This window comes from Callionymus lyra, chromosome 1 (genome assembly GCF_982586985.1).
Source record: "Callionymus lyra chromosome 1, fCalLyr1.hap1.1, whole genome shotgun sequence".
Classification (NCBI taxonomy): domain Eukaryota; kingdom Metazoa; phylum Chordata; class Actinopteri; order Syngnathiformes; family Callionymidae; genus Callionymus; species Callionymus lyra.
This window is the reverse complement of record NC_141818.1, coordinates 6,270,461-6,286,625: the sequence shown is the minus strand read 5'-3', so window position 1 is coordinate 6,286,625 and position 16,165 is coordinate 6,270,461. Positions and strand designations below refer to the sequence as shown.

At 40.0% G+C, this 16,165-nt stretch overlaps 2 protein-coding genes across 2 annotated transcripts in view; one reads left to right on the top strand and one right to left on the bottom strand.

The window, feature by feature from the left end:
- Positions 1-16,165, bottom strand: part of prdm6 (PR domain containing 6) — a 57,251-nt gene that overhangs the window by 28,695 nt on the left and 12,391 nt on the right. Inside the window, exon 5 of the mRNA XM_087790214.1 lies at positions 8,422-8,549. Within this exon, the coding sequence (XP_087646340.1) occupies positions 8,422-8,549 (128 nt within the window). The remainder of the gene's footprint in view (positions 1-8,421; positions 8,550-16,165) is intronic.
- Positions 718-7,305, top strand: LOC148087630 (GTPase IMAP family member 8-like). Its single transcript, XM_087790206.1, has 3 exons — positions 718-813; positions 2,012-2,067; positions 4,603-7,305. The coding sequence occupies exons 2-3, from the start codon at positions 2,043-2,045 to the stop codon at positions 6,963-6,965; spliced, it is 2,388 nt and encodes a 795-aa protein (XP_087646332.1). The 5' UTR covers positions 718-813; positions 2,012-2,042; the 3' UTR covers positions 6,966-7,305.

Sequence of the window (16,165 nt, the reverse complement as noted above, 5' to 3'; positions counted from 1 at the left end):
CCAGGAGTCGCTGATATACCGGAAAATCTGCTCTTAAGAAACCAACCGCCCAAGAAGACGACAACACAACAGCAAGAAAAAAAGAGCATAAACAGAGTTAAATCTGTTTGTTTGTGTTTAGTTTGTTAGTAGACAAACGATGTTGGGTCAAAACAGGAAATGATAGATATATTTCTATCTGCTTTTGTCATTAGTATCTATTTAATTCACTTTACTTTAAACTTTTATTTAATACATACTTCATGTATATTTTCCCCCACAGCATTACGTTTGTATTTTATCATCTAGTGTTTGGTCCATTAAGTGCTGATCGACATGGATACCTGACAGTAACAGTTCAAATAAAAATGAGCTGAAGTCCTTCGTAACGGACGCCTCGTTGATTCTTCCTTCAGAAAATGTTACACAAACTGCTCAAATCTTCCCTGATTTAACTCCTAACATTGTTGAATCTAACAAGACAATCACATTTCACAATAGCAATCACAAGTTCATGTAAAAATTAAAGAAGCTTTATTGCTTCTTTTTTTGTGGACACAGAATAAAACTCAATTGTTTCTCATATTGGAATTATTTCTTATTCTGATTCGCACTTCGATTAAAGTTTATATTATAAAAAGAACAACAAAGTGAAAGTAAAAGGTTCCCATATTTACGGCTCAATCACATGGAATGCAGTGATCGCTCCACCTGTTCCCGACACACTGAGTCATTTGTGAAAGAAACAGGTGTGTTTCAGGCGTCACTGCTGCAGGGGTTTCTTTAAAGCCATCGTCGCATGAGACTGTCACACCTGCTGCACGTCTTCTGAAGGTAAGTCCCACGTTCATTTCATTCAAACAAACAATATCTTTGAGTCATGTCCGAGGAAACTGCAGTCTAAAGAGTCTAAATTGAGGGAGAACTTCACATTTCTGTAGAAGGCGTTCGAGTCGGACAAGATTCTCAACTTGACAACAGATCTGTCCGCCATGAACTTGAGTTTTTTACTTGGTTATTTGAGTAAATCTAAATCAAATTAAAATAATGTTCATCATATGGACAATTTCTGTGCACAGTTTTTTAATTACGAGGATATTTGAATAAAATCTATATAACATAAAACTTGATAATAATCCCACTTGCATGTCGGTGCTGACATGTAACTGAGACTAAAGTGTTTTTAGTGATATATTTCAAAAACATCTGGAAAACCTCTTCATAAGAGAGTAACAAGGATCTGACACATCATGCAACGTGTCATGCAACACGGAATGTGCCTCCATTGTAGCAGACTCTTATGTTCTGTCAGAATAAGTTTGGGGGGAATTGTTTAAATATAACTACCATGAAATCCTGTTTATCCAGGAAAAGATCATTTCGCAATAATAGATTATTGCCGTTTTATCGTTCGGTCCGACTTGAAAATGAAAACAGAACTAGACAGAATATTCAGCCATGCTTCTTCACCGAGTCAGAAACTTTCAGGGGTGACATAAGATACAGTGACTGTTGACTCTCGAGGGGCCGAGAGAAATAAGAGGGAAATATATTTAGAAAAAATATACTGAATTAGCAACAAGTCAACTAAATTGAAAAAGTGTGTATATATATTTGTTTTTTAATAATATTATGTCGTCTTTATATACATTTGATTTAATACGAATCACAGAAAAATATGCGAATAAAAGACCTTTGAATTTCTTCCAGTATATTTTATGAAGCAAGAACTTAGAACTAAAAGTAGAAAAAAAGACAAAAGAACTTTAACAAACTTCATGAAAATGTATTTAATCATAATCCAGTCGGTCGACTACTTCAGGTATGTGCAGATGGAATCTTGTCAAATCAATGTCAAATAAAAAAACCAAACCTACAACATACCTGCACGCAGGCGACAGTAACAGTAAAGTAACCTGACGGGACTTTCAAGAGGAAGTTCTAATCTGAGGGTTTACGGGAAACTAAACCAGAAAAATGTATTTCCTTCAGTGGAAATTATTGTTTACTGTATTTCTACTTTGAATTACAGCGTGTCCTCTCTGTCCCCCTGCTGGTGAACCATGGCACAAACTTCAGCAACTCGGAGTGAGTCCAAAACACACGCACACACACACACACACGCACACACACACACGCACACACACACACACACACACACACACACATAAACACAATCTAACTATTTCAAATAAACTGTCTCTAATGTCTTCACAATAAAGTCCAGAAGTTTAATGTATCATGTATCTCAAAATCTCTTGTTATGTCAACAATAAACATGGAACTTTCCACCGGATAAAGATCAAAGATATTGTAAAGAGATCAAATAAAATGGTACAATATACAAAAACTAATTGATCTGTTTATCAATAGAATGGTGTCCTATTAACAATAGATCAGTCATCATTGTTTGTATTGATTACGTTCAAATATTCTTAACGCAAGATTTAACATCTTTAAATGAACCAGGTTTAATAGAAATGGATTCTATTAAACCTTGCTTTTATTATTATTGACAACCGTTTTGCTGCCGACAGGATTTAATACTGACTTTTCCAGAACTTGTAGTTCTACGACTGGGTGTTTAAACCTTTTTCTAAGATGTTAAATCGAGCAGGTGTCGAGTGTGAACATCAAACCAAGAGGGAACTCTTTCAGAAGCTCAAAACATCATCAAGCACAAATCAAAATGAAAAAATAATTTCGAGGAATTTCCAGTTTTTATAAATTGCATTGAGACTTATTCGTTTTTCATTCAACTTTCAAAGCCTGTTCGACATTTTAAAAGTTAAATCTTATCATATATTAGTTTATTTAAAAGTACAGGACGGGGGGCAAGTGATAGTTCACCCAAAAACTTCACTCATTTTCTACTCACCCTCATGTCGACTCAGGGTTGGGATCATTTTCAGAATAATCTGTTCCTTTTTAAAGTTAAAGACAAAAATGTATGTTCATGCTAATGTAGCGACTGGAGCTCACTTGTCTTCGTCCAAAAAGACAAACTTAAAAACATCCAAATCCCTATTGCATTGAAGCCTCGACATTAGAAAAAATTAAACAAGTCTATATTTTAAGTTTGTTTGTAGCAGAAGCTTCAAGTCTCTCAGTTTAAGCTACAAGTTTACCGTCATTGAAACACATTACAAGGTTAGCATTGCATATTAGCTTCGGCTAACAACAAAATATACTATAGAATATAGGTTGTTTCTTTCTTTGAGGCTAATTCCTCATGCTGAAGCTTCAATACAAGAGGGACATTACAGATGAGCAGTATTTAGTTGTTTTTTAGTGTCTTTTTGGACAAAGATGAAGACGACGACAAATTGAGCATCATTAGCTTTATTGAAATTTACATGTATGCCTTTAAATCTAAAGAAAAAAAAAACATTACTCTGAAAATAATAGCAACCCTTATTTGATGAGAGGGAGTAGAAATTAGTGAAATTTGAATTTTGGGTGAACTATCACTTTAAGGGCCGTACTTGGGACATGACTGGACATAGTGAAAAGAAAAAAGCCAGTATGAGTCGATGACATTGAGATAGAGTCCGAGCCTTCGACATCAGGAAAGGGAAGTTAGTTCTTGCGTCTAGGAATTAAATAAAATATAGGATTGAAATGAAGGGTTTTGAGAATTCAATGCTCTACATAAGTCATACGATTTCACATTCCAACCATTACCTTGTGGTCAAGAGTTGGAAAGAAAAAGAACCATGCTAATCAAACAAGTTAAAACGATCAAAACACGGAGCCGTTCCGGTCGCTCCGACACGACGTCACTTCCAGTTCCGGTTCTTATGCTTAGCTTCATGGAGAAAGGTGGACAATCAGAGTGTGTCACGGGTCGTTTATTCGTCGCTCCAAGTCAAACAAAATAGAAGCTTCACGATCGCGACCGGACGCACTTTGTCCCGGCGACTGTACAGGTCAATAGTCCGGGGAGAAAAGGCCCCGATCTGTAGAAACATCGCTATATTTAAGGCAAATTTCCCGCCCAGGGGGTCGTCCTTTTACGGCCAAATGGTCCTTTCAAGTTCCCTGTGTCCCGATCCCCCATTGAGAGAAATTCCTAATTTGTTTCCTTGTAATCTAATCATTCAAATGTTCTCGGGTGGGGGTTTCCGTCTTTTAGCCCCCCTTTCCCGGATGTGTCTTGCTTCGTTCTTTGATCTACGATTTGAGGTGTGATTTGCAGATAACCAGATGTTTTAAATAACCGGTGTCGTGTCTCTAACTCTGATCCGAGCTTGTCTTGAAACAGTGTGAATCAGTCTGGAGTGGAATGTTGATTGTGAATGTGTATTCAAACGTTTAAGCTCTTAGATGAAGCGAGTAATTTATACTTTATACTTTGATTATCTTTTAGCATTCATTTAAGTATGGCGTATACGTATAGTGTATAATAATTTGAATCTAACAAAGCCGAGATGTTTTTTCTTTGGAATTTCTGGTTGACACGATAAAGTGACAACTTAACTCAGCAAGCCTGGGAAGTATTCCCAAATCATGAGGTCTGGACTATGAAGCCTGGATTAATACTGGGAATGCATTGCACCTTGAATTAAAACGCCCTGATCACTTGATAATGACGCTTTTTTTCTCTGTTTTTTCCCCTCGCAGCGTCCGAAATTAGGATCGTTGTATTTGGAAAAAGTCAACAGGAGCAAACTCTTCTGTGCGCATTCATCAGAGGGCAGAGAGAGGTTTCACAGAGTATGACCAAGAAGGCCGTCCTGCGCAGCGAGTGGGAGAAAATCCCGCTATCTGTGGTGAAAATGAAGGACGTCTACAGCCTGCCAAAGGAAAAACTGAAACACGAAATCAAGAAGTGCGTCGCCCAATGCTCGCCGGGCCCCAACATCTTGCTGCTGTTGGTGACGCCTTCGGACTTCACAGGAGACAACAGTCGCACCGTCAGGTTCATTTGGGGACTTTTGGGGCCAGAGGCCTCGAGCTGCACCATGATCATCATGACGGAAAAATACCGAGGAGGAAACCCGTTCGTGGACCAGCTCCTCCAAGAATGTGGTGACAAGCAACACACGGTCAACTTCAACGATAAAGATTTCGCCCTAACTCAACTTCAGCCGCTGATGGAGAAAGTAGAGATGTTTGTCAGCAGAAACAAAGGACAGTCGCTAAATTTCAGGGAAGAAGAAGACATTCTGGAGCCACCTTCCAAGCCCTCGCTGAACCTGATACTGTGCGGAGGATTCCAAGCCGGGAAGTCCGCCGTGGCTGCCAACCTTGTTGAGATGGACAAACCTCTTAAAGCGAGCGTTAGATACGAAGGCGAGCTGTGGGGACACAGGGTTTCTCTGGCGGAGCTGCCGCCCACCCACAGCAAGTCTTCCAATGAAGTGACGAAAGAGATGCTACAGTGTGTTTCGCAGTTCCCGGAGGGCGTCAACGCTTTCGTCCTGGTCCTTCCTCTGGGCACCCTGACCGACGAGAACAAGGAGGAGCTGAAGATACTCCAGCAAAGAGCAACACATGACTTCACGATGATTCTGTTCTTCACTGAATTATCTCCCTCAGATCCAAGTGTTCAGATATATATGCAGGCCAAAGAAGAAATCAAGGAGCTCTCCCAGAGCTTCAAGGACAGACATGCCACCCTCAACCTAGCGGACGAGCAACAGACCCTTGAGCTTTTGAACATCATAAAAAGGATGAAAGCCGAGAGACCAGAAGGGTTTAAAAAGGAAAAGATGATCAGACCTCGTGGGAAGAGCATGGCAAGTATGTTCAGGATGGCGTTGATAGGAAAGACTGGTGCTGGAAAGAGTGCCACTGCCAACACCATCTTGGAAAGGAAAGAATTCATAGCGAAGGCGGGAATGCAGTCGGTAACAGCAGAGTGCCAAAAAGCCGAGGTGACCATCGACGGGCGTCAGATCGCGGTGGTGGACACCCCCGGCCTGTTCGATCCAAACAGGTCCAACAAAGACGTTCAACGTGAGCTTGTGAGATGCGTCACCTTCCTGGCCCCCGGGCCGCACGTCTTTCTCTTGGTGCTGCGAATCGATCGCTTCACAAAAGAGGAGCAGGACACCGTCAGCTTGCTGAAGATGTTTTTCGGAGAAAACGCCAAGGACTTCACCATCGTCGTCTTCACCCGAGGGGACGAACTCGCGGAAGGCCAGACGATCGAACAATGCATAGAAGAAGATCGTGACGGTCACATCAAAAACCTCGTGGCGGAGTGCGGAGGACGATACCACGTCATGGATAACAAAGACCAGAAGAACCGGGATCAGGTCCGGCAGCTAGTCAGAAAGGTTGAGCTGCTGGTGGAGGAAAACAGGGGAAACTGGTACATCTCCAGGATATTCAAAGAGGCCGAGGAGGCAATCCAGGAAGAAATGAACAGCATTCTTCGGGAGAAAGAAGAGGACATTGCAAGAAAGGAGAATGACCTCAAAAGAAAACACGATGAATTAATGAAAGCCACCATTGAAAAGTTGAAAAAAGAACACAAACAAGTGGTGGAGAAGTCTGAGGCGGTCATGGAAGAAACCAGAAGGGATCCGGAAATGAGTCAACAGCGACCCGGGGACAAGGAAGCGAAAATCTTAAAGACGATGCAAGAGAACTTTGAAAAGGAAGTGCAAGAACTGAGAAAGTCAAACCACCAGCAAGCCAGGAAGCAGGCGGAGGAGATGAACAATTTCAGGAGCAGGTACAGTTCCGACTTCCTGAGTCTGATGGTGAGGCATGGCAGGGAGGTGGAGGACCTGAGGGAGAAGCAACAGAGGAGCAGAGACATCCTGATCCAACAGCTGTGCATGAAGAAGTCTTATAAGAAGGACTACAAACAACTCCAGAGAAAACAGGAGGAAGAAATCAACAAGTTGACAGTTTTTAATTCCCCAGAGGATGTGGATTTTGAACTTATGAAGAAACAACATAACGAAGAATTGGAATACTGGGTCGATGAGCATGTGAGGAAAACCACACAGAAGGACTGTACCATCTTGTGAGGGGTTCAGTTCACATTGGTGGAGGATCTGTTGCCTCCTGAACAACAACGCATCGTGAAAAGATATCGGGTTAGAACTCCCACAATGCACTTAGTCGCTGAATAAAATGTTCAAGGATGTGTTAAAAGTAACAAAAGGTGTCATCAACATATATGATCATTTGGGCTACATGGGTTTGTTTGAACTTTTATGTACAATGTATATCTATCAATAAAATAAAATGAGATTTTCAAATAAAGACTTTTTAGTAATACTATGCTACTATGCGGTTACAAATATTCACTGTTCTGAAAATGGCTTTCCATGACAATATCTTAATAAAGTGCTTTTCTAATGTTTATTGAGGATTTCGTGATAATATATCAGCTCTTAGGGCAGTGACAGGTCTGACACAAAATTTAGCCTCAAAATAATAGTGTCTGAATACAGTTCGATTCAATGGAAGTAAATGGTTCAAAGTGCAACTACCCTTAGTCAAAACTCAATTAACACAATTCAGAAAACTTTCCGGAATCTAACATCCTGGACTATATACAGAGAGAGAGAACGAAAATTGATGAAGTAATTGAGGCAATTTTCTTTAGTTGAAAAACAAACAAATAGGAATGTACAAAGTATTTTAGTTTTCAAAAAGAGATAAGATATCAAGCATTGATGCCAGTTTAAAACCTTAAAAAAGGTTTGTGTATTATTTTGTGACCATTAGATCAAGTATTTTTGTCATTTTTGTTAAAAATAACACTTTTTTTCTTGTCAACCTAGTATCACAACTTGTAGAGTTGAGTGTCGCCACTAGTAAACCGAAACAAAGGACCAGAAGTCTCTGAATACAACTAATAACAACTGAAACATGTTTGTTTGTTTCTTCTGTGCTGAGGGGAAAACAACTGTAAAGCAGCCATGAGACGTAAAAGTCATTATTGACAGTCTTTTGTTACGTTTGACAACATTTGAAGTATTTACTTAAAGTGATAGTTTAACCAAAATTACTGTCTACACTGCAAACGCTCGTAATATTTTCTTAGTGTTGGTCTAGCAGCTAGCCTAGCAGCTAGCCTAGCAGCTAGCCTAGCAGCGTTCACCAAAAAAACAACCTTAAAATATAGAATTGTTTAAGGTTTTTTCGCAACAAATCCTCTTATCAAGGCTACAATACAAGAGGGACGTTACAGAGGAGCAGTATGGAGGTATTTGGATGTTTTTATGTTGGTGTTTCTGGACGAAGATGAAGACGAAGACAACTGAGCTCCAGTCGCTACATTAGCATGAACATACATTTTTGTCTTTAACTCTAAAAAGGAACAGATTACTCTGAAAATAATGCCAACCCTTGGTTAACATTAGGCTGAGTAGAAAATGAATTTCGGTGAACTTTAATCACTTCCTTATACAGGAAAAATACATGTCTGTTGATTCAAAGTGAGAGTCATAGAAGGACTAGGAAGGAAATTCTCACCTGTACTGGACCACCATCATGTTCTGCTCACCACAGTGCCGTGCACATCGGATGTACCTCATCCAGCTGGACTTGCTTGGATCGTTGCCGTCGATAAAGTGCTGTAACGTCCCCTCAGCGTCATAAATCTGGAACAAACGCACACAAAGACGATCAGAACTGAGGCTCCTTGTCATGAAGTTACATTTTCATCAACAGATTTTTTTTTCCTACAGTATTCCTGCAAACCGCCCCCAAAGAAATACGACTCACTCTCGGTGAGAGAACCAGGACCTCCTCGAAGCTCGGGCTATTATTTCCAGTGGACTCCAGCGGTACCTTGTAACACTCGTGATTTACACCCTCCTAAAAGCATCGCCCGCACACGTCTCAGCCCCCAAAAAAGGTGTAAAGACGGTGATCCATTAACACATTGTAACCGTGGAGGGATTTTGAAGAAACATCTGTCTCATCACCTAAACTCCAGTCACATGACTTGGACAAGATTTTAAGGACTGACAAAATGAAAGGCTCTACCATGAGCCGGAGACACCATGTAAGCAACCATCAAGGCATTGATAAAAACTTGAGCGTCCAACAGTTCAAGCACTTTTTTAGTAATTAACAAGGTTAAGCCCATCTTTGATGCACAGTCTTCTATGATTCATAATTAGATGCTTGGAAAAGACACAAAAAACTAACACTGTTTCAGAACTTTATAACTATTTGAGAATAACTCTTAACAGACATGAGTAATCCAGGCGATTCTATGGTAGGATTTGAAAGAATCCTAAACTGAAACTGAATTCATATTTCTTCACGAAGGTTTTTAGTAAGACTCAAACATCTAAGACGACAACAACAACTGACTCACTCCCATGTTTCAAATGTTGAAGTCTTCCTCTCCAAGACTTAGTAAGTCCCTCATCATGACCAAGTTTTGAACTTATTACTTTAAGTAACTATAAGTTCTCCCCCGTCTGAAATCTGGGCGAACGAGAGGCTACGAGACCATCATGATGTAATAATGACTTCACTTCTTTTCCAGCCAGCTGTAATCACGCCCTGCTTTGTTTACGCAACGAGTCCCTTAGAGGGGGAGACTTCCGGAATTGATGACACGCTGTGACCAACCTCAACGCTTGACCAATCACAGTAGAGTGGGTGTGGTTATGATAAACAAGATTTCATCTCCCGAAAAAGTGTTTTTTTTAGTGCGCGGTGCACATTTTCTAATGTAAATATTTCAATGAAAATAGAGTTTTGTACAAACAGACACGGATGATACAATAGAGTCCAACATCTATTTAAGACTCACTTAAATCAACACGTTAGTTGCCCTTTAAGGAAATAATCCTTTCAGACTCACTAACTCAATAAACACTCGATCTCGACGAACTGAACAGGATTATTAAAGCATAAAAAAAACGTTGAAAGTGTTTCTATTTAGTACATGCAGTCCAAGATTTACAAAGTGGAGGAACAAATTCATAACATCGTCTTTACTTCAACGATTCACTTTGATATAAAGCATGTCATATATCACTAGAAGCGTTGAAGCTGCTTAAGACACAAGAACAAATGAAGACATCCGGCTCCGCTAAACACACCCGCCGGGCAACGATGCAGGAGACGAACATTAAAGTGCTTACACGCGGCGAATAATAGATAAAGCCGTTTCCCTCCAGCCCCTCAGTCATTTACAGAATTGATCGCTCCGCTATTCGCGTCGACGGCAGCCGGAGCGGCTATCGGCTCGGGTCGTCACCTTATAAACACACTGACCGCCTCTTCAATACCGTCACGCTGCATCAGCGCGGGCGGACGGAGGTGGGATTAATGAACACGGACGCGCACTTTTCTACAGATGTTCGCGAGCGAGGCGATGAGGCCGATCGTCGGGGCCAGGTTTTACCGAACCACCTCTATGTTCCTGAACTCACCATCGCGTTATTAAACAGAACGTTTTGACCCTTAAAAATCATCCACTGCCAGTGAAGTCGTGCACTTTATTTGTGCGATACATTTCTGTCTGTATGTGTTGTGTGTTTTCACTTATCAGTCGGAAACACTTCGCCGCGACTCCGGGTCAGCGCCGGCATGTAAATGGATACGTGTGACAAGATTTGTGGGTAGAGTTCAGCAAACGTGTTCGTGTCTCAGCGATGGTTTATCTGCTGAGCTCCTGGTCGGACACGTGTTTCTCAAAAACACACAGGAGGGTATCAGGGGAACATTTGAGCTGAGATATGGGTTTATTTTTGGGTCGAACGCAGCATCAAATTTCTCTGTGGTCACTTTCCTACATTTACACGCGTCAATTTTATTTTATTTGACTTTAAAATGTGCCTTTTCAACCCTCGAAAATTACATAAAAATAAAAAAAGACGTGTGAGTTTTTCGAAAACAAATGGGATGAGGTTATATGTGCAGAAAAGCCTCTATACTTTATTTTTGGCCAGGATTTAAGGATCAGAAATAACAAAAGAAAATGCAAGATGACGGGTCAAATTAGCTAAACGCATTCAGCTGTTGTGATGAGTTCACTGAGTGGGGGCCAGACAAAGAGAGAGCGGTGTTGGAAAATACTTTTGCAGTTGTTTATAGAGTAAGAAAGTGAGTCTTCAAAAATATTTATTTGGGTGAGAAAACTAGAGTTTGTGTCCCAAATCGCGCACTTCTGCACTTGCACTTAATATTTTGAGTGCACAAGTGCAAAATGTAGTGCACAATGAGCACTCAAACGGCCAGAAAATTGAGTCTACACTTAACGGCCGCCATCTTGGTGACGTAGATGACGGTAAACTGAAGATACGTCACTGACGCTCTTTGAAGCAGATACCGGCGTAAATGTCTCCAGAAAACACTCATTTTTACCACAAAAAAAACACAACAACAGTAATAACACAATAAAATACAACTTAATAACTTGTTTCGATTGGCAAAAAGTGCTTTCAAGTGTAAGTAAGTAAGTAAGTAATTTTTATTTGTGTAGCGGCAGAGTTTGATTTAAGACAGTACTTCGCTGTCAGAATTTGCGTACTGCAAAAGCAAGTGCACCTTCCTATAGTGTACTGTAAAGCAGCGCTCTTAGAGAAGTTTGCGATTTGAGACAGAAAAGTTGTTAAGTGTAGTTCAGATGTATCATCTGAGTTTGATTATTCTTATTAGTCTGTTTAGAGCGCTAACTATGTTATGAATTAAAAAAAGTATTTTCATTTAAACCAATAATAGATAGTCAGAGAACTCACAGTAATGCTAAATATCTTTAGATATTGAAAAAACAATCATAAATATATCAAAGTCATCAAGCACAAATAGATCAAGACGTATACTAATCTTGAAAACCCTTTAAAGAAGATATTTTCAAGGAGTCTACGTTTGTATTTTGGCCCCTCAACGTCCGTCCATGTCTTCAACTCTACATCTACATCTGAGCCTCGTTTTCCGGACGAAATCCTCGAGACAATATCAACGGCGGAAAAACTTCCTTCATCACTCCCTCTTTCCCTTTTTGTTTCTTTTTATCTATACAACAAACTCTTGTCTTCTTTCTCGGGCTAAATCCCGTTAAACTGTTCCTGAGAGACGATCGATGATCGGCCGCTCCTGTTCAGCAGCTAATCGATGAAGCTCCACTAATTCTGCTGCTATCTTCTCTCTTCATCTCCTCCTGCAGCCACTTCTTCGCCGCCCGAAACCTGCTGCACGTCCTGCGGCGCGACGTCGACACCGATCGTCGCGTGAAAAACAACTTCAGATCAGATCGTATCGCGGCGTCCGACGAGGAATATTAATGAGGCTGAAAGAGTCCTACGAAGGGTGACCCCGTGTCGGGTCGTGAGGGGAACACTTGCATCGGTTTCTTCTCCAACTCGATTACGATACAGAGATATTCCCCCAGCCAGAGTGACACAAGATCCCGTTGATGCTGATCGAAAAGACAATCGTACATTTCATTCCCAAAAACTGATACGAAACCCTTCAAATCTATGTAAGAATTCACATCTTGGATCCATATCTTCTGTGACTCAAACTACAAAGTTCATACGGAATATCGTTTTTTTGCTGCTAAAGCACAGATGCATTAATTCAGCTCAGCGCAGCACAAGCGGGAGAGAAAGTAGCGCATTTAACAAGGTTAAATCGTCCGATCACATTTCAAACTTCACTCATTTTCTACTCACGCTCATGTCGACTAAAGCGTTTGGAATTATTTTCAGAGTAATCTGTTCCTTTTTAGAGTAATAGCCAAAAATGATTGTTCATTTTAATGTAGCGACTGAGCGCCTACGGACAAACTTCCTCCAAAACATCCAAATACCTCCATACTGCTCGTATTTAATGTCCATGTTGTATCGAGGCCTTGAATTGTTCCGGAAAATGAAAAAGTCTGTATTTTACGCTCGTTTGTGGCGGACGTTTAAACAGTAACAAGCCATATAAACCGGAAGTACTTGAGTGTAGACAGTAGACTCTGAATGCGATATTATCACGATATTACCGGTAAGTACTTCAAGTTTATAGCACTGTTAGTCTTTCAATGTCTGCCACAAACAAGCGTAAAATATAGAGAATAATTCTTCTCATAGAGGCTTCAAATACGAGAGGGATGTTACATGACAGCATTATGGAGGTATTCGGATGTTTTTAAGGGTCTTTTTGGAGGAAGTTCGTCCCTGGAAGCTCAGTTGCTACAATAAAATGAACATATATTTTTGACTATAACTCTAAAAAGAACAGATTACTCTGAAAATAATCTCAACCCTTAGTCGACATGAGGGTGAGTAGAAAATGAGAAAGCTAACCAACGTTGAAAGTTTAAAGGTTAGGAATAAAAAACATGTTGACGTAACAGAAACATCTAAATGCACAGTTTGTTTAATTAAATAAGCAAAATAACCAATAAAAAAAAACCTCATTCTTACTTTTCATGTCACTTTCTTCTTCTTCTTCGATTTATTCCCATATTGTTTTGTCTCCTATTTGTGTCTCTAATCCCGCGAGATTCCAGGATCTCAAGAAACAACAAGTTAAATGACCCTATAGTAAAAATTAACCATGAATAAATTAAACAAAATAAAGAAAGATTCATAATAATAAAAACCACAGTTACAGTTTGTGACTACAACTGTGTTGTGTACACAATACAGACATATCAGGTAAAATTGGTTTATGTTTATTATTATTTTGTTATCATAAGTTTTAGTTTTCCTTAAAGTCAATCCGCTTAAATTTATTATTTTTATACGAAATTTACCTTAATTTCTGATCGTCCATGGAATGAGTATTTCACACTGAACCATATCGACCCAATTTTACCGAGTTCTTCATGACAAATAAAAAATAAAAGAATAAGTTACAATGTAATTGTTACGCATGACATTGACGGAGATCGTTTTTTTAAAATAACGTGACTCATTTACATTTTCTCAGACATTTTTACAAGGATGTAGGATGAGAATTAAACTGTGGAAGTGATAGAAAAGTACCTTCACCATCTCCTCACCAGTTATGTGGCTTAACAAGGAGCCGCCATTAGAGCAGATGTGTGTCTTTGTTACGTATCTGATGAATAAATGTTACTCTACTCAACATGTCATTTAAAAGTTAGGAGTTTAAAGAGAGAGTCCAATATAGACGGGTGTCTGGACTGAGAATACATTTCTGTGAAAAGTCACAAAGCTCCAGCAGAAGTTGCAAGGATGCGAAAACTGAACGTAGTAAATCCTCGGTCCTGGTCTGGACACTTTTGGCTCTCGGTGTCTCCGTGTTGTCGAGTCCATTTCTCAGCTGCAGGCCTCATAAAACCGCCGCCGTCACGACTCTTCGCCCGAGAGCCCAAGAGCAACAAACCGGGGGCCTCCGGCGAGGGCCGGTCACTTGCTAGCTCTGCGCGGCCAGAAGACAGGCGCTAGTAAATCAGACGGGCGATAATCATTCAGGGAAACTAATAATATTTGTGTAGCCGACTCCGAATCACCCGCCGACTGATCCCGTCGGGGGGGCTGCTGCTTTCTCACACAACACCGGGACGAGGAAAGATGGCCGCCGTGCCATCGCTGCCCAGACGTGCGGTGAGATGAGGAATTTTTATCTACGTTCATCACTTTTCCCACGTCGGGAGCCGCTTTGTGGGAACCAGACCTTCCAAGATCAATCTTGAGATTGAATTAAGCGACACCGACGTTCACTCTTTGTTCTCGCGTTCGTTTGTCCTCAGAACCCGAAAGCTTTTTGTGTCACTTTCTTATACTTAGTAAGTAAATAAGTAAGTAAGTAATATTTATTTATATAGCGCTTTTCGAGACCAGGGTCACAAAGCGCTTAAACAATCAAAACAATACTCAAAAAAGTACATACTTTAAAGGTCAAGATAATACTGAGAACAACACAGGAGTTTGAGAAATTCAAGGAAAAGCCTGAACAAATAGAAACGTCTTAAGATGTTTCTTAAAGGAGTCAGTAGATCCATCAAGCGCAAAGAGAGATGAAGATCGTTCCAAAGCTTAGGAGCAACAGCCTGAAAAGATTTCTCTCCTCTGGTCCTGAGCCGTGTGCGTGGAACCATCAGTAGATTCTGATCCACAGACCTCAGAGCCCAAGCTGGGGTGTAAGTCTGGATCAGATCAGTGATGTAAGGAGGAGTCTGACTATGAATAGATCCGAAAGTAAGAACCAGAATTTTAAAGTTGATCCTGAAAGAAACTGGAAGCCAGTGAAGAGTTTTAAGGATCGGAGAGATGTGAGTTCTTCTACTAGAGCTTCTACTTATGACTTTACATTTTGAATTAGAGGAAATGCAACAGGAAGTCAAAGTGCAGTGATGTTTGTAAATTGGATTAATTCGGATTAAGATTAGAATTCTTCCGTAGAAGAAATACTTTTACAAGAAGTAGAAGAAGACAGCATTTTTCTCCAATTGAAACAAGTTAATACGTTGCTTTTCGTCGTGTAATTATTGTCGTTGTGTTGTTTTTTGGTAACATTCGTGTTTTCTTTACATTCTTTCTTGACATTTACGCCGGTATCTGTTCAAACGCGTCGTCAGTGACGTAGCTTCAGTTTAGCGTCATCTACGTCACTAAGATGGCGGCCGTCGAGGGTGGAAAGTGTGCATCGATCCACACTCAATTTGAGTGCGCCAATTGAGTGCTCACAGCGCACTACATTTTTCGCACACTGCTCATCCGGGCGCACTTGTGCACTCAAAATATTCAGTGTAAGTGTAGAAGTGTGCGATTTGGGAAACAGCCAATTACAAAAGTGCAATTGTTTTCTGAAAGTATAAAACAAAAAACGAGCAATTTCAGAAAGTGTGTTTTCTTTCTCAACTACTCCAGAAGTAAATAGTTGTTAACATCAAAAATGTCCGTTTAATTCAAAGTTTGTATTCATCATCATCTCAGTTTTCTTAATCCTATGATACATGATTTCTAACTTTGATGTAAAGATGAAAAATATCTTGGTGTTCGTCGCTATCTTTTCCATGAGCACCGTTTGATTTAACAGCTATTAACTGACAATAATGATGAATAACAGAAATTAAAAGTAAATAAAAAAACAGAATATTAAAATAATAAATAAAATTAATAAAGGGGTTAAACAGCGTTCTTCAAAAAGATGTGGGAGATAAATGCAACCGAGGCTCACAGTTCTTCTCTATTATAAAATTATAAAACATGTTTAACACCAAAACAAATATGTGTATTTGCAGAAGTTATTGATCATAATAACTTTTTCCAATTCGACCATGTTGTTCACT

What these genes read in the sequence shown, in the direction of transcription:
- LOC148087630 (XM_087790206.1), top strand. Translation starts at nt 2,043, where the DNA reads ATGGCACAAACTTCAGCAACTCGGA. An exon ending in ACAAACTTCAGCAACTCGGA is followed by an intron (nt 2,068 to 4,602) that starts GTGAGTCCAAAA and finishes TTCCCCTCGCAG; the next exon opens with CGTCCGAAATTAGGATCGTT.